This window comes from Salminus brasiliensis, chromosome 16 (assembly GCF_030463535.1).
Source record: "Salminus brasiliensis chromosome 16, fSalBra1.hap2, whole genome shotgun sequence".
Classification (NCBI taxonomy): Eukaryota; Metazoa; Chordata; class Actinopteri; order Characiformes; family Bryconidae; genus Salminus; species Salminus brasiliensis.
Window position 1 is genome coordinate 28191072 of NC_132893.1, and position 27105 is coordinate 28218176.

At 41.1% G+C, this 27105-nt stretch overlaps 1 protein-coding gene across 5 annotated transcripts in view; it reads right to left on the reverse strand.

Moving 5' to 3' along the window:
• Positions 1-27105, reverse strand: part of palm2akap2 (PALM2 and AKAP2 fusion) — a 123529-nt gene that overhangs the window by 30470 nt on the left and 65954 nt on the right. For 2 of the 5 annotated variants that reach the window (XM_072658049.1, XM_072658048.1), the window contains exon 9: positions 22492-22571. In XM_072658049.1, coding sequence (XP_072514150.1) covers positions 22492-22571 — 80 coding nt within the window. Of the gene's footprint in view, positions 1-1838; positions 2502-4563; positions 4917-9246; positions 10821-22491; positions 22572-27105 lie in introns of those variants that run through there. The other 3 variants (XM_072658052.1, XM_072658051.1, XM_072658050.1) reach the window with 3 other exon arrangements.

A 27105-nucleotide genomic window follows, 5' to 3' on the forward strand; every position in this document is an offset into this window, starting at 1 on the left:
AATTATTACAGTAGCTACTAGCAAGCATATACTTTTACATATGCATTGCTATACAAACCACAGACTATTTTCAACAGACATCTATTTCAAGTTGTTTAACCTCTTTCCTTTGAACATTGCTCTTTAGCTATGTTCTTCAGAGTACAGGTTTGTCTAGAAGATAGGGCTTCACTGTATATGGCAATACCTGCAAATAATAAAGGGTCTAAATGCAATACTATCCTAATTATATATATAAAGCCAGGTTAAGTAGCCATCGTAAATGACTGTGGCTTATGCCTGTGTCCTAATTTCCCAGCATATGTTCTTAAAACAATGTGGATTTAGTATGAAGCTGGAGGTCAAGGTCACACAGTGTCTTTGCCAAGTTCAAACAGATTTACTGTCTTTAGCAACAACAGCCATCACATCTGTCCTCAAGAGGAAGCTCACTGGAAACAAGCTAGTAGTTAGCTTACTCTATAGCATAACCCTCCCCTTACTCTATAGCATGAGATTTACACAGCTGTTGGTCATTAATCAGATAGGGGAAAATGCCACTATTTAAAGCTCCTTGATTAGAATACCTCATTAAGACCCCAGACTTGGCTCTCTGGCTAACAAAGACTGCAATTCTCTCATTAGCTCACAGTTAACGGATTCTCAGGGCAGGCTTGTCTGTGCATGTCGGTGTTACTTTCTAATAACTACCTTCCACAGTAGGAAGGTATACTCTATACTGAAATCTACAGACATGTAGATAGAAGGCCTTACCCCAAAGCTTCTACTCATTGTGAAACAAAGCACTTGCCAAGGTCGGGTATACGCCAGCATGTTCTTCACTTCCCTGAGACGCTGAACTACACTACAAACCTACCTTTCCCTCTACTCATTTTCATTACACACATGCTCCTCCTTTAATTAAAGCTCTGCAGCCCTTCTGTCCTCCTCTCAGGACTGAAAAACAAAAGTGATTTGTGCTGGGAGTGCATTTTCTGCCACACTGCAGGCTGGACATCAGCGCTGGACGTTCACGCAAAGTCATCCATGAGAGCTTTTGAGCCGAAAATGAGCTTAGCATCAAAAGTAATTATATGGGTCGGCAGGCCTCCTGCTTGCTTTCTTCTGAGGCAAAGGATCAGAGGTGGAAGTCATTTGCAAGCACCAGTCCTTCTATGAGGAGAAAAGCTGGACATAAGCTGTGAGAAACCTGGACTGTTCCTTTCCACACAAAAAAAAGCCTAATCACTTTGAATAGCCTGCATAAAACCTGCCTGTCTACACAAATCCACACCATGTCCTCAGTCTAGTGAGTGCTGTTAGCTTCAGTAAATAGGTTATGTCTTTTAAACGAAGGCTAAGGGGGAAAAATATACAAAGCAAACTGTGAATCACTGATGAGTGTCCTGCTTATGCAGTAATGCATGAATTCATATGCAAGAGCTCTTGAGGCACTTCTGGCCTTTTAGAGGAGGCACAGGTGTTTGAACAGAGGACTACCCGCCATCTCATTACTCTTCGCTGCAGAACAGGCGACTACTGCATAGTGTTAGATGTGTTTTTTTTCTAAGCAGACACAGTAAAACAGCATATTATAATTTTCACTCACTATCCAGTACCCAACAAACCAGACTTCCATTCAAGTTAATCAGGTGTGCTTCTGGACCTTCATCAACTTTCAAACCTATCAGTACAGCTGATGAGCCACAACTGTCCATAATTAAAACCCAAACCCCTTATAACTCTTATGAGCAGGAGAGACCTACACAGTTGGATCTGTTTTCAGGACCTCAGTGTTTCAGAGTGTGCAGCTTTCACAACAGACAAGGTCATTAATGTCTCTCTCTCACCACACTCACCTCAGGAGGGCTGTGATGAGGTTGGCCAGGTTGGCTCATCCTCCTGTGGATGCAGCTGGCAGCTGAGCTGGACCCATTTGGCTGTAATGGATCAGCATGCTTGTCCTTGCCACACATGACCCAGATTCAAGAAGCCAAGCACTGACACACTTGCATATTCAGAATAGTTATTCTAGACTCTTCAGCGTCTTACTGCAGCTGAATATTACACTGATTTATGACACTCTTAGATATTCCACCATCAGCTGTGAGTGGTATTATGGAATAGTGGAAGCATTTAGACCACATAACGTTACAGAGCAGGGTCAGGGCAGAGTCCTGAGCTCATTCTGCATAGAAATCTCCAACGCTCTGCTGCCTTAATAACTGGACAGTCCAAACCTTCTGCTGGAGATGCAAAGGGAGGACCAACTCTATATTAATGCCTGTGGATGTAGAATGGGATGTCATAAAAGCTCATGTAGATGTCATGTGTAGGTGTCCCACTACTTTTGTCCAAGGCAAACTCTGTAACTTCACTGGTTACTCAAAATGTAGCTGGTCTACCAGAATAACCAACTTGACCAGGCTAGTCAACCAGTATAACTAAGCTTCTTGACAAGCATAATTAAGATGATTCATAAGACTGACCATACTGGTCCACCAGCTTGGTCATGTTTGTAATGTTGATAAACCAGCCAATCCATCACACTCAAATGACAACATACGTTATGCTAATAAAGACTGCCAGACTGATCAACCAGCTTAACCAGCTTGTTTACAAGCACAGGTATGTTTTCCCCCAAATGATCCCCATCTTTCAAACACCTTTACCAACAAAGACCAGGTTAGATCATCTAAAACCAGCTCCCAGCAAAAAAAAATGGTCTTGAGCTTTTGATTTTTCAACAGGGGATTCTGTCTTTAGAGGTATTTAGCCTTCAAGGTCCTCACAACTCATAGCTAGTTTCCAAAGAAACACATTAAGCAAGGCTGGATGATTGCTTTGTGTTTGAGGAAGTGCCTTCCCATTGCCGGACTAGCCCTGCTAGACCTCACAGATCCACACATCCTGCCATGGCATACCTTTAGCTCGAGCTATGGCGACTGTTGCTCTTTTCCAGATGTACCAAAAGCACTGCAGAAAATGGCACAGCTTCTTTATAGCACATTAACAGCAGGATGGAGGGAGGGAACAAGCTGATTTGTTTGTTCGTGAGCAGCACAGTGCAAGAGCTGAGGTCAGAGAGGAAGAACCTCTGTCCGTATCTGTATCCAAGGCCAAATGCTCAACAAAACCAAAACAAGGACCAGGCCAAGTCACATGTTCCACAACTTGCATTCTACTGCTGTTCGTCATCTCCACTGTAAAGGCAGACTTCCTCAGGTATTGTTAACAATTAGCAGCGCCTTTGCTAATGCGTGTTTATGGCTGCTCTAGCCCGTCAGCTAGCATTAGCTGTATAATCATCATGAACAGTGTGCAGGTGTTTTCAGTGTGCCACATTTTTTCAGGATGCCTTTGCTTCCTGAGCTGAATTTCCTCTGTAAAGCTCATAGTGCTGAGCAGGCAGGAGTTATTAGGGAATTCTCAAGGTGGAGCACAGAATACAGGGATGACAGAAATGCAGCCATTTGAAGAAATACACTGTATTGGGACACCGGCTTGTTGATTGCTTATTCTGAAATCAAGGGTATTAAATAGAGTGTATGCTGCCTTTGTTGGAGTAATTGTCTCTACTGTCCAGGGAGGAAGGCTTTCTGTTAGATTTTGGAGGAGTGCTGCAAGTGAGGATTTGATTGCATTAGTGAGGACAGCATGTTAATTGAAAACCACCCCACCTCTCCCTCAACTCCCCAGCTCACCCCAAAAGTATTGGATGGAGCATCATCATTCCAGAGCCCCACAGCTTAATAGTGATAATGAACCCAGACCCATTTGCTCCTTTTCTCTGAACAAACATAAAATTACAGTATTCCTGTTAAAATATGTCTTCGCTGGCAGAAAAATGAATAAATCAAAAAGCTTGGCTGTATTTCTGCACAGATTAAGTGCTAAAACACGAAACCGTGAGAAATCTAAGCAAACCTTGACAAAGTAAGAGGCACAGAGGCATGTCCAATGTCTGTCATCCTGCGGAGCTGAAGTGAATGAGCTAAAAACAGAATCTCAGCAGCCCCTTGGGTTTAAGAAGCACTTCTGCAAATGTCTGCTTTGTGATTCACCCTTTTCAGCGCCCTTTTAAGACTCCACAATGCTTTCATATGTCTGTCATCTCAGAACAGGTTACGTAATTATTTTTTTACTTTGACCGAGCCTTTTTTAGTATGCACAGGGCATGTTTGTCCATTGTGTGCTCCACAGAATCTTGACTACGGATGATTTCCATCATTAGTTTGTATTTGTATTGTTTTGTAAAGGTGTTTTTCTTAGAATATCTTCAAAAATGATCTATCTTTGCATTTTGATTAGCAGTAATAACCATAACACACATAAAGAATACCCTGGCAATGATTAGCCTGACAGTGCTTGTCTTCTTGCATGTCTCAGTTATGACAAATATGGTGGAAAAGTACAATAATAATCTAAAACATGCAAACATTCAGCAACCCTAATGCAACAATTTACCAGTCCCAAACAATCTGTGCTAGGATGCTCTAGAGAACTGGCCTAGAACTGAATACTAAGCTGAGCTGAATACTGTCAACATAGTTAACACACCAATATGAAAAGAGTTCCACCTACCAAAAGTGCAGACAGTACAATCCAGACCGAAATCATGTTGGATGGACTGCATTTGAGTGTGACACGCACTGGACAAGCTCGGATCGACACTGGCCGCAGATACGCTCACATTGGTCCCTTTCCCTTTCACCCTTTACAAACAGGCGGCCACACAAAAGGCCCGATGCCTGGGAGACAGCGAAAGAAAGCCTCTCTGGATGGAATTCTAAAGAGACAATTCAGCCAGTGGTAGCGGCGCATGCTTGCTCTCGTGCAACACAAAGATGTGAATGAGCTTTGATGAACAGTCAGGAGTAGCTCAAACTGGAATTACAAACTAAATATTTTGGGGAAAAAATACTTTCCCAGAATGGTCTGCTCCATTGTTGGAGTACAATAGGAACAACATACAATCCCAAAACAAACATTTCAATCTCTCTCAGGCCAGGTGTGGTGGAATATATGACGGAAACTTACAAAATCACACATCTTGCTTGGGTATTTGCTAAAAGGCATTTCCATAGGTCTGATCTAGCATCAAGTCTTAGTTCGAACTATGTGGCCTCCTCAACATTGTTATAAACACTGGCAACATGCTTGTAAATATACCACAACACAATGTGGTCCTAGTTTACCTGCTTTTGACAGTAACTTGATGTACACTATGTTAAGCTACTATAAGCTACTATACCCACTGCTGAAACAGGTGTGCAAATGCACACATTCACAAAGCTTGTCTAGTCCCTTTAGAGAAGCACTGCCAATAAAATAGGAATCGCTACAGAAGATAAACATGAACCTAATGGCAGGCATGGGCTAGAGGGGTATCAAGCCACCCCCAGCATTGAGCTGTGGAGCAGTGGAACTGTGTTCTCTGGAATGATGGATGGTGCTTCATCCAGTACTTTTGGGATGAGTTGGGAAAGAGATCATCCAACATCCTGACCTCTTGTCACTGAATGAAATCAAATCCTCACAGCAATCCTCCTTCAAAATCTAGTAGAAAGCCTTCTTCCCTGGACAGTAGAGACAGTTACTCCAACAAAAGCAAGATTGGCTTCTTTTAATACACTTGAGATATATAAATAAATATAGGCCTTTTAGCAGAAGGCTGTTGAGCTGTTACTAAGGATCTCTATGTGGAATACCTAGTAGTACATGTTGTGCTTATAAACACTGCTTGTCAAATTTGATAAATGACTTTTTATTTTGCTTACTGAGAAATACCTGATCTTCACATTTTGTAACTGCACTATGAGAACATAACACATAACTAATATTTAATGCAGGTGTAGTTACTGCTAATACTTATATTTTGCTACAGCCAGCTTTATAATAGTGTACCTTCTTTGGTTTATCATTTATTGGAATAATAATATATATATATTTTCTATATAAAAACAATTCAATATAAGTGTTGCTATATTCATATTCTTAATAAAATGTTCTTTATTTTTCAACAATATTTATTGATGTTTGTTGCCTTTAAAAAGTTTGATTATGTCACTATACACCAGAGGGGTGGGGAAAAAATAACCAATAATATGTCATATCATATCAAATCAAGGGTATTTTAACCTTTAAAAGGTTTTTCCACTCACAGATCTTTTATACAGAACTGGTATTTTTAAGAGAATGGTAGGAAAATGATATAGTTGTCACAATCCGATCTATTGGATTAGGATAGGGGCCATTCCAGACATATTTGAATGGATCACTATATCCATTAAACTCTTTTTTATCATGTTTTTTTTTTTTTTTTTTTTAGTAAAAGTCTCTACTAAACTAAACAAATCAGTCCAGAATGTCTCATTTTAGAAACTGCTGCTGAAAATAGTGATTTTACTGAACATATTAATCAGCAGCTCATTTTTTCTAAACTGTGTGCCTGGATTATTTATACAAACACAAAGAATGGATTGCTATCAGCTGATACTCAGCATTTAGAGACTCAGGGCAAAATACCCTGATCGGGACATTCCTAGAATAGCTTTGCAATTTATAAAACCCACCCAAAAATGGTTTAAACACCTAAGATGTTTTGAATTCTGATGAATGCTAAGATCACAACAATAGATAAAACAGTTTAGTAGTTTTTGCAAAGAAAAGTGTCTAAAGAGATCTAAACATTATCCCAAACAGACAAAGAAAACACTTTCAAAGTGTCCTCAAACTTTTGAAGTGCTCCTCAAGGTTGCTCAGTTCTCTGAGTTCTTCGTAAACAACTGAATTTGAATTGGTCAGACTACAGGTTTGGCAGTCATTGCTGTGACAGAGAGCGCTGAAAGGCTTTCTCTGATCAGTGCTAATAGGGATTAGCCCCATTACCCACAGAGCTCTCCTCATTAAGGATACTCTACACACGTTGCCATGGTTTTGCTCTGCGCAGCTCGCTGTAATGTCAGACCACAACAGCTGACGATGCTAGTCTCTTTGATCAGAGATGAAGAATGAAGCCTATGATGAACAGATGATGGAGACTCATCACTCCTGGCATGGTCTGTGCTAAAAAGGCTTTCCGCTGAGGTGGAAATAAAGTAAGGTTTTTAATAAAGTAAATCATTGCGGTCACACAAAAACCATTGCCAATTTCCACTTTTTGTGCCTGACATTGTTTCAACATTTCATAAAGAATGAACCAATAGAAATGCTCAAAATCTTTTAACATTGACTTTCTATTGAATGTTAAGAAGGATTTTCCTGCTACTGTAGTTACTGCTCCAAACAGTTGCTCCAAACAGGGCAAACAGTTGCTTTTAACCATTTTTAAAGCCCTAGTATAGTACTATATATATATATATATATATATATATATATATATATATATATATATATTTGGTGTCTGACGTTGAGCTTCTTCAGTTTTTGCACTGGGGCTCCCCAACCCAACACAGCTGGCAAGTAATGGAACCTTATATGCTACCAATTAGCACCATGCAAACTAGTGTACATGCATAAGTCATCACACACTTGTCTTATTCATGTCGAGTTGTTAAGTAATCTCACGTAGGATTGCTTCTGAGGTTTCTGCCACTGTGACATTCAAAACCACAGCTTTACTTGCTACACTGCTTCAGTACATACTTCTGCTTATTTCAGTCGACCTCTACACTTTCGGGGTTATTATTCATTAATAACAACAGCAATATTAAAGTTGTGTCATTGGAAAAGTGAAGATTTGGAGTGAAATGAAGAATTGAAGATACATGCCACTGCAAATGAGGGGGTTAAAGTAAGCAGAGTATAATTGCACAGTCTGGTTGGTGTGTACTGTATTGGGACATTTTTCAAGTACAAAACAGAGGCCTTCTAGAGTAAAAATGCGAAACTGTCCAAACCAAACATTTCCAAGTAGAAGCTACGACACCTGTAAGAGACTTTACTGAGCAGCAGTCAAAACAGCACATGCTGCTTTTGGAGCACCAGTGCATGGGTGAAGCAGTCCATAGGCACCTTTATGCTGAAGCCAGGATTAACAGTAATTACTAGTTAGCTTTGGTCAGGAATTCCATCAAAGGTATCAACGTTGGCCAATTTGACTCTACTTATTAATTTGGCCATAAGCCTTATAATTACTGGTTAAAAGTAGTCATTACATAATGAGGCTGTTTTGGTAGGGAAAGATCCTGCTGGCAGTGAGACAGGCCAAACTGGTGAAGTAGCCTACTCATAACAAACTGGCCTTGGGCGTTGAAAGCCTCTAAAAGGCGATACAATTCACAGGGTAGAAGACATCATGAGATATGAGTGTCGTGCACCTGGCCATCAAGGATGATTAATGAAGGGCATGACTTTGATGATGACTTTGATAGCAGTTTATATGAAGGGTACACTAGTACTTGTGTATATATGAACTGCTTGTGTCTTCTGTATGTACCGTTTTGAGGCATTACTCACAAGTAATACTTGTTTATAAGGCAAAGGATTCATGAAGAACACCATAGATTAGTTCTGCAAAAGATTTTGATGCCCTGATGGGCATGCAGTTAGATCACTGGGCCACCCTAGAGCCGTACAATTACACTGCATAAAAACAGAAATACGCACATGGTTTCATGGTTGGTGCTCTAGAGTGGTGTAACTGTCTAACTGCATATCGTGGTTGTCCAATGACAAACATGTTTCTTGAAAATAATGACTTTACAAGACAGGGCAAAAATGCTCCTAACTGAATGGAGGCCAATGTAAAATAAGAGTTTATTCCAAGTAATTTAGAGCATTTCTATTGGTCCATTCATCAAGAAGGATGCACTCAGTGAACAGAGCATCTACAGGGTTCAAACAATGGAGAAAACTAAAAACAGACAAAAATAGAGATACATGTTTTTCACTGGACAGCAGTGATGTATGTGTAGAGAGACAGGAGATTGTAAGTTTGAATCCTGACAACACCACAGATGGGAACACTAAATATCTTATGCAAAATCTAAGCAATTTCAGCTGCATGTGCTAATGTTTTTGAGTCTAAACTCAATATGTATTGAAGCCCAAACTGAGATGCATGTGAGCCAATCAATGCCCTTCAGTACAAACCACCATCTATATCTGATAACCTACTAAGATACCGCTACCCATCAATACTGATATGCCATCTCTACCTTTCGGTTAACTTTTGTCCATAACTGTGTTCACATGTAAATTTGAAACCAATAAAATCGATCACGTTTTTCACAGATTAAAATTAACGGGTAGTAATGACCTTACCTTTGCCGCCATTCATTACTATGAGAGCTGACTCAGCTTCAAGCTTTCCCTGCTCATTGCAGTGAAGCAAGCAGCATAATCCCCAAAGCATGACTGACGCCACTGCCTGGTGACTCCTGAACACAATTCCTAGCCGTATCCCAGCGCTTCCCTACCATCGCCTTCACTTCAGACCAAGACCAAACCCAATTTGCAGCCTTTATGGTCCTGAAGCTGCTTTCAACAGATACAGGCCAAACACAAACAGATCCCGCTAACGAGCAGAGCCTGTGCAGGCAGAGCGGTGGAGCTGTGCGTGTGGAAAAAGACTAGTGTGCCTGGATGTGGTGCACCATGCTGTGAGAGTATGACAGAGGCAGCTAATCACTGCATCTACGATCCTATTTCCAGCCCCTGATTACCCTTCCTTATTTAGCCAGTGTGAATAAGCTCCCAGCCTTCATTATCTTCACATCAGTTCCATCCAGATTCTCCAAAATGTTTTTTGTCATGAAGAACCTCCAAAAAGCATAAGTGTTCTGCATCAATGTATGTTTTTGTCTTCAGCCAAGAACCATTTATTAAGATTTTAGATTTGGGAACTTTACTGCACTCTAAAGAAAAGGGGGTCTACACAGTACCAAAAGCACGTTCATAGACAATAGCAGAACCCTTTACGGAGCTTTTCACTATAAACTGGGCCATTTAAGCATTCAAAAGGTTCTTTCTGTATCTGTTACCTTTCCTTGAGGAGCCTCATTTTTAATCTTGTAGCCTAAAGAACATAAGTGTGGATCCAGTGTTCCTTTAATAATATGTCCCAGAGAGTTTATTAAACAGGATATGTGAGATAAACTCAGGAACTATTTCTAAACATACTGCACTGTTTTTTCAGCCATCCAACCCACCCAGAGAGAGCAAGACCAACTGTGCCACAGATGGCCATTCTTCAGACTGTTTAAAGCCTACCAGCCACACCTAGAATTTAATAGCTAAAGTCTTTTTTCTTAATTTGGCAATTTGGACCTTTAAAACAATGGCCAGGGTCATGAATGTTGATGGATGTCTAGCTAGCCTATTTTTAGAAGACTATTTTGGTGCCATTTATCCAAGTCTTTTGCCTGAGAGCCCATTTCAGGGCAGATCTTTCAGTCAAAGATCTAATAGTAACAGTTTACTACAATTTCATATAAACATTTTAGGGTTTTTATGGGTTGATTTGTTGATGAATAACAAATATTTATGTTACGTTATTTTACATTATATTTCTTACAACAATATGAGAAATCTCTGCCCTTGGCTAGGAATTCAACTCGGCCCTACACCAAAAAGCATTCAGTCGGTACAAATGAGATCATGTGGACAAAATCCTTGAAGGTAAAGAGAATAAGTGACAGCAGCTGGACCACCAACAATGCCATGGCTGATAAGGTCATCTGTTTTTAACCCCAAGAACAACAAGTTGTTTACTAATAGTCTACATGAATGGATGACTGTCTCTGCTTCCTTCGTTAGGGCTTGTTCAATGCATTCCAGATTAACTAAAGATGACAATAGCTCTCCTAGTGTCCTGCAAGCGCTCTATTAAAGTCACAAATGCCTACAAAGGTCTACAGTTATAGAAAAAAGGGAGTTTAATAAGAAAAATGTAAGGCTGGAAGTGCTGATAGTTGAAGATGCTAATCAGCAACCAATAGTGTAACCAATATAAATGTTCCATGAATGTCTGTAACAGATTAAAATGCATTATATTCAGAGCTATGCTGGACAGAGCATAATATGGCAATATGCATTGATTTCCCTCCCACCCCCCCATGTTTTAACAATAATAATTTTAGTTAATATACTATACTACAAGTATAGTTCCATGTTGAATACACATTTAGAAATAGAAATTCATAAAGTAAATATATTTATCTTTTGAATAAGATGGCCACATTAGCAGCAAGCGATTGACCTATTAAGATTGCTAATCCCAATATCTTCACTGTTCTTCTCATTCTGACCGTATCCAATCAGAGCCTAAGTGACTTTTACTGGGCCTTTACAAACAAACTAGTGGAAGGGACTTTCCTTAAAAACTATGTTGAACAGTCCTTTTCCTATTTCAACATTAGAATATCCCCAATGTCTAATACTCATCCACACCTTTTCCCTCGGGTATATTGAACTGTAATGCATGCCCAGAATTCTTTGAAAGATTATGTGTTTTTTTCTGTAAACATGTTTCTCCTGAGCAGTGTGAGAGGACTCATACAGATGGAAATGTAAAAAATGTAAAATGAAAGCCATCTGACAATTGCAACAGACAGCTAAACGCCCTCCTGCAAGTCAGGGGCAGCAATTCCCAACAACTAGTGCGTATTTTCTCAAATAATAAAAGTCAGAGAAATGATTTCCGAGAACAGATCAAACAATTACAGCCTAAAAGCTTCCAAGACACTGTAAAATGTGTTTCCCCCCCAGGATGCTTAATTGCGAAAAACTGACAAAAGAGACAGAGTGTTTAACACTGACCCACAGAGAGTGTTGCGTAACGATCTTCTTGGAAAACAGCAACCGATCGTTTGTGTGTGTTTAAAGAATGTCTGTATGTGTGTGTGTCCAGAAGGGAGGGAGTGAGTGAGGAAGCACTACAGGCCAATGATAACCTCAAGCCTACCTTCAGGACACTGATGGCTGGAGTGAGGGTTGCTGTATCTGCAATCTCATTTAGTTTCTCGACCTTAAGTAGACCACAGGGGCAATGCGGAGGTAAACGCAGCCGGCTGCTTCCACTGGCTCTGATTCCAACCACAGAGCACATGATACCCCTCGGCTCAAAGCTACCTTCCACTCCTTCCATTACAGCGAAAGGAAACAACCAGCAAGCTGAGCTCATATCCTTCCAACTAGGGGTGTAAGAAAATATTGATATATCGAAGTATTGTGATATTATGTTTACTGTGTAAAAACACCGTATTGCTTTTATATTAAAGTGGCAGTGGTTCATTTAGTGTTGTGTTTAAACCCTGACTGCTACACAGCAGTATTGTACTCTGTCCTCAGACCCTACTGTTCTGATTCATACGTCAACTTTCATATTACTCAGCTGCAAGTAATACAAATGATGGTATATATTTATGCTATGAGTCTTCTTTAAATAAAAAAAGTTATAAAAACAAATTGCTATATATTGTTTTTCTTACAGTATTGCAATACTATGTTGCAATATATTGAATTGTAACCCCTGTATCATGATGCATATTCTATTGCCAGGCCAACACACAGCCCTACTAACTAAGATTTTGCTAGTGTGGACAGAAAGTACTCTGAATATTTTTTTCTTGACTAACTATTACACAATGTCCTAGAGGAAGGTCTGTTCACCTGCCAAGGATTATACATGGTACCATTATACGGTTGTCGAAAGTATAATTTAAGCAACAAAGCCATGCCTGGATAATTTGCTGTAAACAGCATTATGTTTACTGTTTTCACTATAAACAGTAATGTCCTCAGAGCTTGGAGAAAGGAAGGTTTCCGAGATAATTCAATAAGAATATTAAAGCATACAGCTACCACATACTGCACACAGGAGGCGGAGGGGAGGGGTGTAGGGGGATGGGTGATCAGTGCTGGTGAGTCGGACCAAGCGCTGACAGTGTTTGAGAATTCCTCAGAGCAACCGCTTCCTGTTTTGCTGCTCTTCATTCCTTGCCTTCCAAATCACCACAGCTGCGAGCAGAGAGTACTTTCACTTTATCAGGGACACTGGGTTTTCCCAGGCACTGTCAGTCCATCCATTATTGACCTGTCTTTAACAGGGTGTGGCGGACATGGCAAACAATTTTGGGGGAAACAACCATCAGGAGGACATCTTGTTTCTGTGACAGGCCTGTTAATGTGAAAGTTCAGGGTCAGGACACGTCCGTACTCCCCCTCCTCATCACTCTCAATGGAAAACAAACACACTTTTGGTTAACAGGGGTTTTCTTATTTGCAGTGGTCAACGTGCAAAGATTCAGGATTGGTGGTTTAGGCTATCAAGCTGGTCTGCTCTTGGATCCCTTTATCCTTGGAAATTGAACAAATCCCAAATAAGTGTTTTTTAAGAAGAAATTTCTTCTTAAGAAAGATTGGTGGACTGGGCAGGCCCGGGGGTCACAAGTTCAAACCCATCAGCGGCCAGAGTCTGAAAGAGCACAATTAACCATGGTGGGTAGGTGGCTCTTTCTCCCCTTATTCCTCTTGAAGCAATGGTTGCCAGCACTGGTGTCTGTTAGCTGGTGCGGCGGAGCTGGAGACTAGACTTTCCTCTGAACATGTAGGCTGCCCAGTGATGCAGAAAAAAGGCGGTGGCTAGCTTTGCATGTATGGGAGGACACAAGTGCTAAATCCTTACCCTTCTAGTGTTGGGAGCATTGCTAGTGCTAGAGGGAGCTACAAACAGGTGGGTTAATTGGCAGCACCAAATAGGCCCAACGTTGGTCAAGGTATCAACATGCAAACATGTTTTCAGAGAACTGACGAATTATCTTTGTTCAAAGATATTTTTGGGAAACCCAACCCTGAGGCATCTAGAACTTGCACTTTGTTGAGGTAGAGGAGGGCCATAGTCTGTTCTTAAAGATAAACACAGGGGAAAACCTGTGTAATGTGATCCTTCATGTGTGTTCAGATTTTGGCAGCTGAATTCTGAACTTGTAAATTTGTAATCGACCTCTTGTGTCAGCCAGGATAAGAGTGTTACAGCAATCCAGTCTAGCTATCAGCAGTGTACAGCATGTCACAGACCTCACACCCAGCTACTAGGAGTTGACACTAAACCAGTTGGAGACATTACTGATATGGTTGTTGAAGGTGAGATCCCTGAATGATGACATTGTTTCTGGCCTTCACAGACAGACAGTCTAAATATCCCAGTATATCTTCCCTCTAAGCTTCATTTACCATTATAGTATCCTCTGTTTATCTTCCTGACTGTGGGACATCCACAACTTAATGTCATCTAGTCAGACAGGGACCTAATAGGTGCTGATGACAAATATGGCTGTGGATCATCTTCATAATGATGAAGGAAAGTGCTCAATTTATCCACTGTAGACCACCAGCGAACAGAACCATTTAAATACACTATATGTCCAAATGTTTGTGGACAACTCTTCTAATGAATGCATTCAGCTAATCTCAGTTGCAATCATTGCTGGCACACTCACAGCTAGTCGCTGTAGAGAAGTACTGCCAATGACTGCCTATGACCCTCTGGAGCAGGAACACATGATCTTATTGGCAGGCTTGGGCTAGAGGGGCATAAGGTCCCCCTGCATTGAGCTGTGGAGCAGTAAATCTGTGTTCTCTGGAATGATGGATGGTGCTCCATCCAGTTCCTTTGAGATAAGTTGGTGGAGTTGGGGAGGCAGGTTGGTTTTCATCCAACATCCTGACCTCACTAATGCTCTCACTAAAGTTTTATCCCTGAATGCAATCAAATCCTCATAGTAGTGCTCCTCCAAAATCTAGTAGAAAGCCTTCTTCTCAGTAGAGTAGAGGCAGTTACTTCAACAAAAGCAGGATCAACTCAGAAGAAACAATGAATGAGCCAGTGTCCTGAAACTTGTGTCCATATAGTGTAACTTGCAGAGTAAGGACCCAAAACATTGGGGGAAACCTAAATACCCAGTGCCACACAACTACTTAACTTGAACCTGAACCACGTTCAAGTACTATCTTGTGTCTAGGTCTATCAAAAGCAGCACACACCCAAGACAGAGAGAGTACCAGAGTTTCCATTAACTCTCATAGAATGTAATGCCTTATAGGAATATACAGTGCTATGGAAGGCCCACCAAACACAGTTCTTAATAAAGTGGTTGGACACTACATTCACTACTATTTTGCAAAGAAAATAAGAAAGCAGGAGATTAGACTAAAGTTACCAAGCACAGGAGTTAATTTCTCACAGGCAGAATCAATTAACTGGAGGTTAAAGAAAAAAGTAGCAATCAGGGGCTACAGGAATTGCTTTTTTAACAACCTAGCTGTTCTCATTCCACCCTGAGGATTTGCTCTAAGTAGAACATCCCAGATTCAGCAGACGTGAGCTTCAATTGAGAAGAACCAAGACTGTGTAAACTAACTGTTCATGAATTAAATCCATTCAGAACTAACTCTGTCTCTTCACCTTCTCAGAGTAAACGGTCGCCCACTTATCCAGCCCGACCTTCTGGAAAACTGACCACTGGGGTACCAGGTGCATACCCTCTTAACACTGCTACCTACCTAATGATCATGTTCAAGTCTAAATGGACTCTTAACTCTCTGCCACTACTAATATTAACACTATTAACCATCATTACTCTCATTACTCTTACTGTCACTGATATGACTATATTAAGTTATACTACAACATGATTATTATATTATGATTATATGTTGCACACCTGAGCAGTATAACAGTATCAATAGTTTGGTGACTTTTATCAATAATTAATAAATAGTTATGGGGGTCTGATTTCGTGTCTTTTTACTAATTTCTGATTGTGTTATGCTGCTTAGTGACAACAACAGTTGTAAAAAGTGCTACACAAATAAATTTGATTTGAATTCCGTCCCCATCCCATTGGTGCAAGGACAACAGGCCTCATTCACAAGTCTCTTTCTAAGAGGTTTCTACTATTTCTTCTTGAAGAAAATCCAACCAAAGTCCACGTCAGGTCCATGATGTTTTTTTTTAGTTTTTTTTTAACATTGTTCACAGTTCTACTCCATTATTTTTGCAAACTCAACAAATCCTATCTCAAATACCAAAACATTGGTGAATGTCACAATCCTCTTATGTCAGATGTTTCTTCTTGAGAACAGCTGGTGAGTCAAGCTATAGGCTAAAGGTTCTTCCCACTCACACACATCTCCATTAAATCATCCTTTAATGTGGTTCTTCTACCCTATCACTCAAAGAACCATCTGAAGGACTTACGCTAATTTTAAGAGTGTATTTGCTGGGGAGACACTGAACAAATGACACAGAAACAAGGCTTATACAGAAGCATCATCTATTCTTAGAACTCCACTCATGACGATGCAGTAAGCAGTCCCTGGTAAGAGGCAGTTAAACCGGTGTCCCTTCAGCAAACTCATTTGAGCTTAATGGGACATACTGAATATAGACCTCTCAGGTAGAGAGCCGCAGAGTACGTGAACAATGAGGGCAGGTTAACTGAGGTGTTGACATCAGATACTGTCTGCGTCATCCAGTATAAAACCTAGGATGATCTGTGGTGTATTTTAAAGATCATTAGTGTGAACAGTATCAGGCAAACAACATGTTCAACAGGAATACATCTGATTTATGGAGAAGCCTACAATTAATAATGGGTCCTTTATTAAAGTCAGGGTTATATCTAGAACCACGGCAACTTTAAGAACCAATCATAACAACATGGGAACACGTGATACAGAACCATAATTAAAGAAACGTCTACAAGACATTGTCCACCACGGTAAAGAACCCGGAAAAGAACCATTTAATCATTCCAATGGTGCTTTGAGTTGTCATGGTTCTTTGTATAACCTTTGAAGAACCCCTTTTTAAAGAGTATATGCTGGAGAAACTGCTGAATATGGTTCTTTAAATAATCTTTAATTGTATATAGCACCAATATGGAGATTCTTTGAACTTTCGAAAAGGTTCTTCACATTGACACATCTCTTAATAAAGAGGTTATTTGAAGAACCACCCACCCAAAAAGGGGTATCACTCCAAAAAGTACCAAAAAGTGTTGGTACATTTATATTAAAAAAGTGTCCTACTATCCTGTAAACGTTTTGCCGCAACATAGAATCATTTTTAAATCTCCAGGATGCTCCACTACGGAAAAGAAGCAGATAAGGAACCATCTATTCATTCAGATGGTTCTTTGAGTTATCATGGTTCTATGCAGAACCCTTGAAGAGCCCATTTTTAAAGAGCATATGCTGGAGAAACTGTTAATTATGGTTCTTTTAAAAAAATCTGTAGAGGTTCTTTAAAGGTTTGTTATGTTGTCATTACATTATAAACAATCACCCACCAACAAAGGAGGTTATTCCATGGCATCCCACCAAAGACCACGGCCACTTAAAGATTCATCTGAATGTCTAAATATAGAGTCCCATGCTTAGCTTGGAACTGTTGTTCTATACAATCTATACTAATCTAAGGCAAAAGGGGTTCTATATAGTACTGGATACTTTAGTAAGAGGTTCTTTAACTGGAGACAACATGGAAATCTATGCAGAACCACTTTTAAAGATTCTGTTTTTCACCATGGAAAAGATCCAGGCTAATAGACTAATACTAATGGTTCTATGCAGAACCTTTAAAGAGACCATTTTTAAAGAGCATATGCTGGAGAAACTGCTAATTATGGCTCTTTTAAAAGATCTGTAGAGGTTCTTTAAAGGTTCTTCATGTTGTCATTACATTATAAAAAGAGTTCTTTAACAAATCACCCACCAACAAAGGAGGTTATTCCATGGCATCACACCAAAGACCACGACCACTTAAAGATCCACCTAAATGTCTAAATATAGGGTCCCTTGCTTAGCTTCAAACTGTTGTTCTATACAATCTATGCTAATCTACTAGTACTGGATACTAGTAAGAGGTTCTTTAACTGGAGACAACATGGAAATCTATACAGAACCACTTTTAAAGATTCTGTTTTTTTACCATGGAAAAGATCCAGGCTAATAGACTAATACTAATGGTTCTTTGAGTTATCATGGTTCTATGTACGAGCCCTTGGTTGCACACTGTGCCACACCAACACAGTTTAGTTTGCTTGTTCTGGCCAGAGGGATTGTGTTGATGTAACACATCTGACTCATCTGCAACCATCTGACTAATTTGAATCATGTAAATGAAAGGCACCCTTTAATATTGACCAGCAAGTCATCAACTTTCGCATCCACACAAGTTCAGCCCCTGCAATCGATACTTCTTATGCATTCCGAACGGAGGTCACCCAGCACTGCTGCAAGGGAAGCTGAAAACCCTCTGCAGTCAGCCCACAACGCTGCTGACCTCTTTGGAAAAGCAGGCTCTTAACTGAACACAGCCATCTGCACTGCACTGCCCTTTCTCATCCAACCACCTCCCCAAAACATGCAGCGGACAACCTCAGCTGACAGCAGCGCCCACCTTCACACACGCTAACGGACGCTCGACGGACGCGACCAGTCCTGAAAATACGCCACTTAACGGTCTTTACGCTGCGTTTACACCGTCGTCACCTGCGCGCACGTAGCGCTCGAGTTGTGCATGCAAAGGCTGGTGGAGGTTACCTCTGTCCAGCGCGAGGCATCGACAGCTGCCCCTGCAGATCCTCGGCTAACAGCAGCAGCAACGGGGACGAACGCGTTTTCAGGCAAAACCAGCGACACTCGGTGCGTAAAGGGTCTCGTTGACGCACAACCCCCGGCGCGTTACAGCGACAAAGTCTCTGTGGAAAGTCTGCGTGAAGCTGTTGCGCTTTGGTGCAGCCGATCCGTCCGGGGTGACATTGGGGGCGTCTCTCTCTCTCTCTCTCTCTCTCTCTCTCTCTCTCTCTCTGCTCTCCCTCTCTCTCTTTCTCTCGCTCACTCACTCACTCGCCCTCGCGCGTGCTCCTGCCCCGTCCCGTTCTCACAGCACAGCACAGCGCAGCCGCTGCTGAATAATGAATGGACGGTGCAGCCCAGAGCTCAGTCCTGGAGGTTTCTCTCGCGTTCTGTGGCCGTCTGGAACCTGTGAGAGGCAGCGTGCGCGGCGTTTCGCTCAGGTTACAGTTCCCTATTCAGCTGCGCAACAATCCACCCCTCCCTCCCCGTTAGCACCACCCCCCCCCACCCCCCACACACACCCCACCACATCCACCATCCTGCCTTTGTCCACAGTCTACCAAATAGGAACCGACTGAAACACGCATGGTGGGAGCCAGGGGGAGTCAATAGTGAATTGGCTGGACAATGACAAGCGAACACAAGCGCACACGAGCCTACAGCCTCTAGAACAATTGAGCTGAGGTGCAGAAACACTTCTGAAAAAAGTTGCAAAAAAACTCCTAATGGCATCTGAGGAATGTCTTTGTCCACTGAGCAGATCTGACAGGAGATCCACTGCTTCCAGAAATTGTTTAAATACCTGCTCTCTCTCTGCTCTTCCTCTCTTAGGGATGAGCTGATTTTTTGCCTCCCCGGTCTGAAGTACTGTGAGGTTGTGCTTCAGCCGACAAACAAGTCGACAAACTGAAGTGATCTTCGGTGTTCTGGACATTATTTAGGTATAGATATTCGGCTTATGCGCTTATCCAGGGTGAGATATGCTTCATCATGCAATAGTCCATTTAGCTGTTTTCCACTTTCTGACACCAGTGGTAGGTGAATGTAGTGTTTAGAGTCTTGCCTAAGGACTCTTATTGGTGTACTTGCCTGGCCAAGGAGTTGAACCCCAGTGTGCCAGAGAGAGGACACCAACTATTGGCTGGACAACTACTGCCTGACCTGCCAGTTCTAGGCAGACAGTTATTGCTATATCCCAGCCAGAGTTACCAGGTTCACGTTCCCCCCTACAAGGTAAAAAGGTGCACGTATTTGTCACTGTACAGTGTGCACTGTACAGTGAAATGGGTCCTCCGCATTTAACCCATCTGTGGTAGTGAACACACACTCACACACACACACACACTAGTGAACTAGGGGCAGTGAGTACACACACACACACACACACACACCCAGAGCGGTGGGCAGCCAACTCCAGCACCCGGGGAGCAGAGAGGGTAAAGGGCCTTGCTCAAGGGCCCAACAGTGGCAGCTTGCCAAGCCCAGGAATCGAACCCACAACCCTGTTATTGATAACCCAGCACTCTAACCGCTGAGCCTCTAACGACTGCACCACTACAAACCGAGGTAGTTTCAAAATACTGTTGCAGTTGCCAGTCGATGGACTTTATAGCAGACAGCAGAAACTGAAAATGCATCTCTTATGAGTTGAAACTGTTCCTGGTAGCAATAGCTGGAATATGTTGTCAACAAGATAAAATTAAACACAAAAACACTGAGCAGCTGGATTTATCAATGGTCGAGCAGAGTGAAGCAGAGTGAGCCAAACTGGTTTACATTTTACGCCATATTACACACATGATGGTGGTATGAGGTCATGTAAATGCTGTGTCATCATTTCTCAGGTCCTCCAGATCTGAGCATTCGAGGCATGGACTCCACAAGACCTCTGAAGGTGTCCTGTGGTATCTGGAACCAGGCAGCTGAGGTTGAAACACAGTGGAAACACTGTGAAACTCTGAAAATGCTCCTCATTGCTGCAAGTTGTAGCTGATACTTCTACGAGCAGAATAAATAGAGCACAAACCAGAAACACAACATTAGAGCGGGATGGGGCTTTAATACAGGCCATTCCTCATCCATTAAGACATGCCTGGATTGCCACCAATCCTAAATGAAACGGAGTGGGGTATTCCTACTGCCTATCCCTTTCCTGTATTACAGGGCTTTCACAGCTTAGGTAGATTCCTGTCTCATATTACACGATAGTGCCCTTCAAAATGATTGGCAGCTTCTGTAAAGAACCTCTTTGTAGTTTATCAGATTGTCATCACACTGAAAATATTTGAGAGATCTCATGTAAACCTTTCAGCAAAGATTAATCAAAGAAAACAAAAAGCACACAGACATCAAGATCTGCAGTCAAGTAGCCTACAGTCCGTTTTTCATGCTGACACCAAATGATCCATTTTCTAATACTGGGAAAATAGCATAATGTTTCATAATCAGTCTACGCTTACACAAGCGTACTCAAAAAAACAAGCTGAGTGAGTGTATCACACCCAGTAATGTTGGTGGCACACACGGCGGATGACTAGCTCACTAATCATCTGAAGCGCAATGAAGTTATAATAATTGAGGTCTAATAGGGTAGGAAGCAGGCACAGGGAACACTGTCCAGATGCAAACAAGCCATTAGAGTCTTGCTCCATCTCTGGGCAGATTTGGCAGATGTTTTTCTTGTCGCTACCTCCAAGAAAGAGCAAGAAATGAAATTCGGCTTCGGCTCAAGATACAAAACAGAATTCGATGTTATCCCCTAGAGGTGAAGAGTTAGCTCTATTAATTTAATTTGCCATACTGTTCAAGTATTGCTAATTGCTGAAGTACGTTGTGGCGATATGATAGAGAACAGAGTGCGGTATGACCCTTCCTCAGCACCTTCTTACAAATCACAAGAATTGTTCTTTGCAGATTTCTAAGTATTTCTGTACTGTTTATTATGGGTGATTCCCATCATTACAATCCACAGCAATTCATTAATTTGATTCAATACACTGGTGGTTTAAGTCACATTCTCAGTTAATTAGGATTCAACTAATTCCAATTTCCATTAAAGCAACATTATGGAGCATTTTACCTTAAAATATCAGCTTGTAAATAATGCTAATAAAAATGAAATAAAAAATTATGCTCTGAATGAGTGTAATAGGAAGAACTGCTAGTCTGGGCTTAGCATGCTGCACTATGTAACTTTGGTGAAGTCATATTTGTGTACAATTCTACCGCCTCAGTCCACATTCTTCTTTAACTTTCAGTGACAGTTCTGTATATCTCAGCTTGTAAAATGCATGTGAAAAATTATGCTTTTAAGCACGATTTCCACTTCTGAACTGTAGGGGGAGCCCAGGAGCAAGAAATGCATATTCTCGCATTATGCTTTTTTGATTAAGATTTAACACAATAAAAGTACAATATTTTATAGTGAAAAATTTCCTCCCTTCTCTTGTTTTTTGTATCTGTAAGAAATACAGATACAAACAAGAGCAGGCATGAAATTGTTGTGCTTTTATTGTGTTGAATCTTAATCAAGTAGAATTACTGCTTAAAGTAATTATTTTTCACATGCATTTTACAAGCTGAGACATACAGAGATACAGAAGTTTTAATAGAAATGTTTGAGTTTTTAACAGTTGGATTTATTACACAGTCAAGGGATGAATTATATCAGGGATAGTGTATCCTCATTTTGGGATTTCTCGTTTTATTTTTTATGCCTCATGCAGTTTAATCAGTGGTAAAAAAAATACTTTATTTGTGTTCAACGATACTACACTATACGCTGCTGTTAATTCTACCTCATCAGCAACAACTCCTTATAAGAGGAACAAAAGCAGGGGAGTGTTTTGCATTAATCTGCAGAGTGTAGACCTGCACGCGCTAGTGACAGATGGCAGTTTGCAGATACATGAGTGTTCCACTCACCGGCAGGCCTTGTGAAGGTCTAAGAACAGGGAACAGGCCGTTCTCCGCTGTCAGCAGCACACAGCGAGCCTTCTCACTGCCTGCAACACAAAACCACACCAATCACACTCAGATCGTATAACTGCAGGGTGCAAATCTCTGACCTCTCAAAACCATCAGATTTTTAAACAATTCCATGAATCTGTATATAAACAATATCATCAGCATCACATGAAAACCTTGTATCGTTTTTAAATTTTTGACATAATATGAATCTGGCAGAAGTTTTTTTTTTTTTAACATTGTATCAAAATGTCATGATGATGCACCAATAGAAATGCTCCAAAATTACGGGGTAAAACTTTTTGCATTGACTTCCTCTAAAGGAAAGAATTTTTTTTTAGTCTGCTGTAAAGTTGTCATTTTTGGGATTTGGAGAGAGATTTTTAGCCTGACTGTGACGATTAACGACAAATATACAACTCTTAGAAGCACCATAATTTCATTTTGATAACTAAATGCCTGAACATTAGATTTTAGCCAAAAAAAGAGCACACTGTACTAATTAGTCATAGAAATCATAATGGACCCCAATATTGCCCCTGATATACAGTATATGGTAGAAATTAACTTTCAGTACACTTCATTAGAACACAGATAAGGCAGATAGCACATGACAGTGCCTTAAATCCATCCTAGCCTCTTCCATAACTGTCTGCTTTAGTGCTGCATAGTCTACAGATGAACTACAGTGCTTTATCCGTTCTTATGAGAAGATCTATGGGTGTTGTCTCCTGCTTTTACAAGTCCTGTTTGTGTTCAGGATAAGGAAACGGGTGGAGAAGATCAATGCAGATCCTTCCCACCCTGGTCACCACCTATTTTAGAAAGTCTCCTCTGGAAACACAAAACGTCCGTATTCTGTACTATTCATAACCAGAATAGTTCATACTTAACCCCTGATGGACATACACTATAAGGACAAAAGTATTGGGACACCTGCTCATTCATTGTTTCTTCTGAAATCAAGCGTATTAAAAAGAGTTGATCCTGCTTTTTTCACAGCATTGCTGTGTGAATTTGATTGCATTCAGCGACAAGAGCTATAGTGAGGTCCAGATGTTGGAGGATCTCCACCCCACCTTATCCCTAAAACTCATCCCAAAAGTATTGGATGGAGCACCATCCATTTACATTTATGGCATTTAGCTGACACTCTTATCCAGAGCGACTTACAAGGTGACTCATATTACAGAGGTGGGCCAATGCAGCGTTAGGAGTCTTGCCCAGGGACTCTTATTGGTGGAGCGCAGCATACGGTCACCCAGACTGGGAATCGAACCCTGGTCTCCCACATAGTGTAATAGCTCACTGGCAGCTAGTGGTTTTATCTGCTGCGCCACATCATCCATCAATTCAGCTGCTCCACAGCTCAATGCTGGGGGGCTTAATGCCTCCTTCTAGCCTAATAAGTTCATGTTTTTCTGCTCCAGAGAGTCCTATTCTATTGGCAGTACTTCTGTAAAGTGAGTGGATAAGCTGTGTGTTTACACATCTGTTTCAGCAATGGGTGCAACTTAAAGTAGCCGAATGCATTCATTAGCTCATAGCTTATTATTCAGGAACTGCAGTGAAATTCATATGTAATGTTATGCTTTTATGAGAGTGAGGAACTGCTGCCTTCCTGAACTTCCTTGAAGTTTAAATGACTGCCAAGTTAAATGGAATGAAGGCCTGTTTCCCAATAGCATCTTAACTGGTAGAGAGAGTGTTTAATGTGATGCCCGCTCTACCATTTAACAATGATCTTTGTACAAAGAGGCTATTGGGAAACTCAGCCCAAGATAATAATCAACTGGCTCATGAATGAATAATATCTTATTACACACAGTCATTGCTTGGGTTCACAGAGGGGCGTAACTGCTATTTTACCTCATCAAATGGTTTTGGTGCTAAGTCACCTATCTATAAACAATGACATGTAAACCTACCAGATATACTCCCCTCATCATGTTTGCTTTAGTCAAAAGTACAGGCTTCATGGAGAAAATGTATTTTCCATCAGTACTGAGAAGACCTTTTGTGAACATGTTAAATGGTACATGGGCAGGAACATGGTCCATGATTAGCTTCCATAATGAACCCTATTAGTCCTGTTATTTGCTGTGGGTAAAGGTTTTGCTTCTTAAAAGCTTCACATTCTCTAATGTATACAACTCTGTGTATACATTAGTGGTAGCTTAAGAGATATACTAGCCAGGTCCTTTGCTATCTAATCAGTGTTCCTCACTAATCTAGGGGGGCAGCTATGGCCTAAAGGTTAGAGAAGCAGCCTTGGGACCAGATGATTGACAGTTTGATCCTCTAGACCAACAGGAACAGGAAGGAAGGGCTGAGGAAACAGCCTAGTCCTCCCTCGATGTTGAGATACAGCTGAGGTGCCATTAAACAGGACGCCTTAACACTTAATTGCTCCCTCAGCACTCACCGGCATGGATCAGTCTTCCAGTAGTACCTTCAGACTCTGTTATAATGAAATCTTTTGTCCAGTAATTATTCTTTATCTGTGAATATTCCATGATGAATGGACCAATAGGAATGGTCCAAAACTGGTCAAAAATTGCATTAACATGCATTAATGTTAATAATGTATAATGCATCAGATTTCAGGAGCCTGAGGTTTAGAACTGCCACTTTATGTTAATGACGGGAAACCCCTGTCAGTTGTGTTTTCTATTAGGAAGTATGTGCTTGAGAGCTTTATTGCAGATACTGGTTTATTGACAATGTGTGTTAGAAGGGCTGGAAATTGAGGCTATTTAGAGACATGTGAGTTGTAAGGCAAAGAGCTGGGAAGAGAGGAGGAGTCCAGGGTAAGTTCAGTAGGCACACAGCTGCTTATGCTTATACCAGAGCAGCCCACACACACACAAACACACACACACACACACACACACACACACACACACACACACACAGCCAGGGGTGAGGAGAAAGCTGTGGATAGAAAATGCCAGTGTCTTCCTCTTGTATTATGTGTGCGTGTGTGTGCATGCATGTGTGCTTATTTGACAATCTATGAAATCAGGCCTACAGTGTCTAGACCAACAAAATGTTTGGCTTTTTATGGGACCAATTATTTAATATATATGGTACATATTAGCGTTACAAAAATGCATATCTGTACTTACATACACTAAATGGACAAAAGTATTGGGACACCTGCTTTCAACTGTTACCTACCGTCTCTTCTGAAACCAAAAGTATTAAAAAAGAGTTTATCCTGCCCTTGTTGGAGAAACAAGGATTTCTACTAGAATTTGGATCATCGCTGTGAGCATTATTGAGGTCGTTGGATGGTGGGTGATCTCATCCCCAACTCCTCTACATCCCAAAAGTACTCGGTGGAGCATCATCTATTCCAAAGAACACAGTTCCACTGCATATAGGCATGGTGCCAATATGTTCATGTTTATCAGTTCCAGAGAGTCCTAGACAAGCTATATGTGTGTGCATTTGCACACCCCTGTCAGCAATCGGTGCAAATTAAAGTAGCTGAATGCATTCATTAAAAGGGGTGTCCACAAACCTTTGGACAAATAGTGTATGTAGGTAGGAATAGTGTATGATAGGTAATGCACGTGCCTCTGTATGTATGAATGGAAGCAGGCACAGATTCAAATATAATGAGTGTGTTTCTCTCTGTGTCACGTGGCGCGCTGTGCTTTTAAATGACAGATGGTGCTCATCAATTACCAGCTCTGCGCACACTGATACACAGCCTTCAATAGGACTGAATTAGCTTTAGTCAGCACTCTCTCAGTCTGCCTTCCAGTGCGTTCTCACACAGCGCGTTTGTAATTGCTGTAGCTCGCAGCATGACTGTCTGGCACCATCAAACAATTCAATAATAACTGAGCTGCAACTAAAGCCCTGTAGAGTGCCAGGCTGTTGTGAATAGGCTATTTATATTCTAGCTTATATTGCTGTCATAAGAAAACCACATATGTCCAAATTGGCAACTTCACAGGGGTGGGAAAAATGTTCTAGTATACACTTATCTAAAAGGAACTTGATTTTCACTCAAAATGAAGTGCTCATCGTAAAGGGAAGCAACTGAAGGACTCACTGGCTTCGATAACAGGGCCTAGATACTAGTGTGAGTCTACGGCCTGAGCCGGTGGCTTGATTTGTGCTTATGTCAGTCCTACTTGCTAAAGTGAATACTGTCCATGTACGTGATAATGAGTAAGACATAAAACTCTATAAGAGGCAATGCTACTGATAATACTATCCTTAAACACATCATATGATTCAATGATGAGTCTCATTAAGTTATCCAGGTAATTGGATTGGCAATCAGACTGATAGTCCCCAGTCTAATCTAAGCATCCTCACCTCCACATTAGTCCATTTCATTACAGGATGAATCAGTGGGCAGGATTTCATTACACTTTTTTTTTAATCTCCTGTAGGCATCAGCATCATGCTTGTGTGCTTGCATGCTAGTTTTTCAGGATATTTAAACCTACTGTACACAGTTTTTCTATGATCCTGAAGCTCTATGTTTGAATGCAGTGGGTAGAACATAGTGGGAAACACTGCTGACCCCCATACTGCAGACTGATTTTCCCT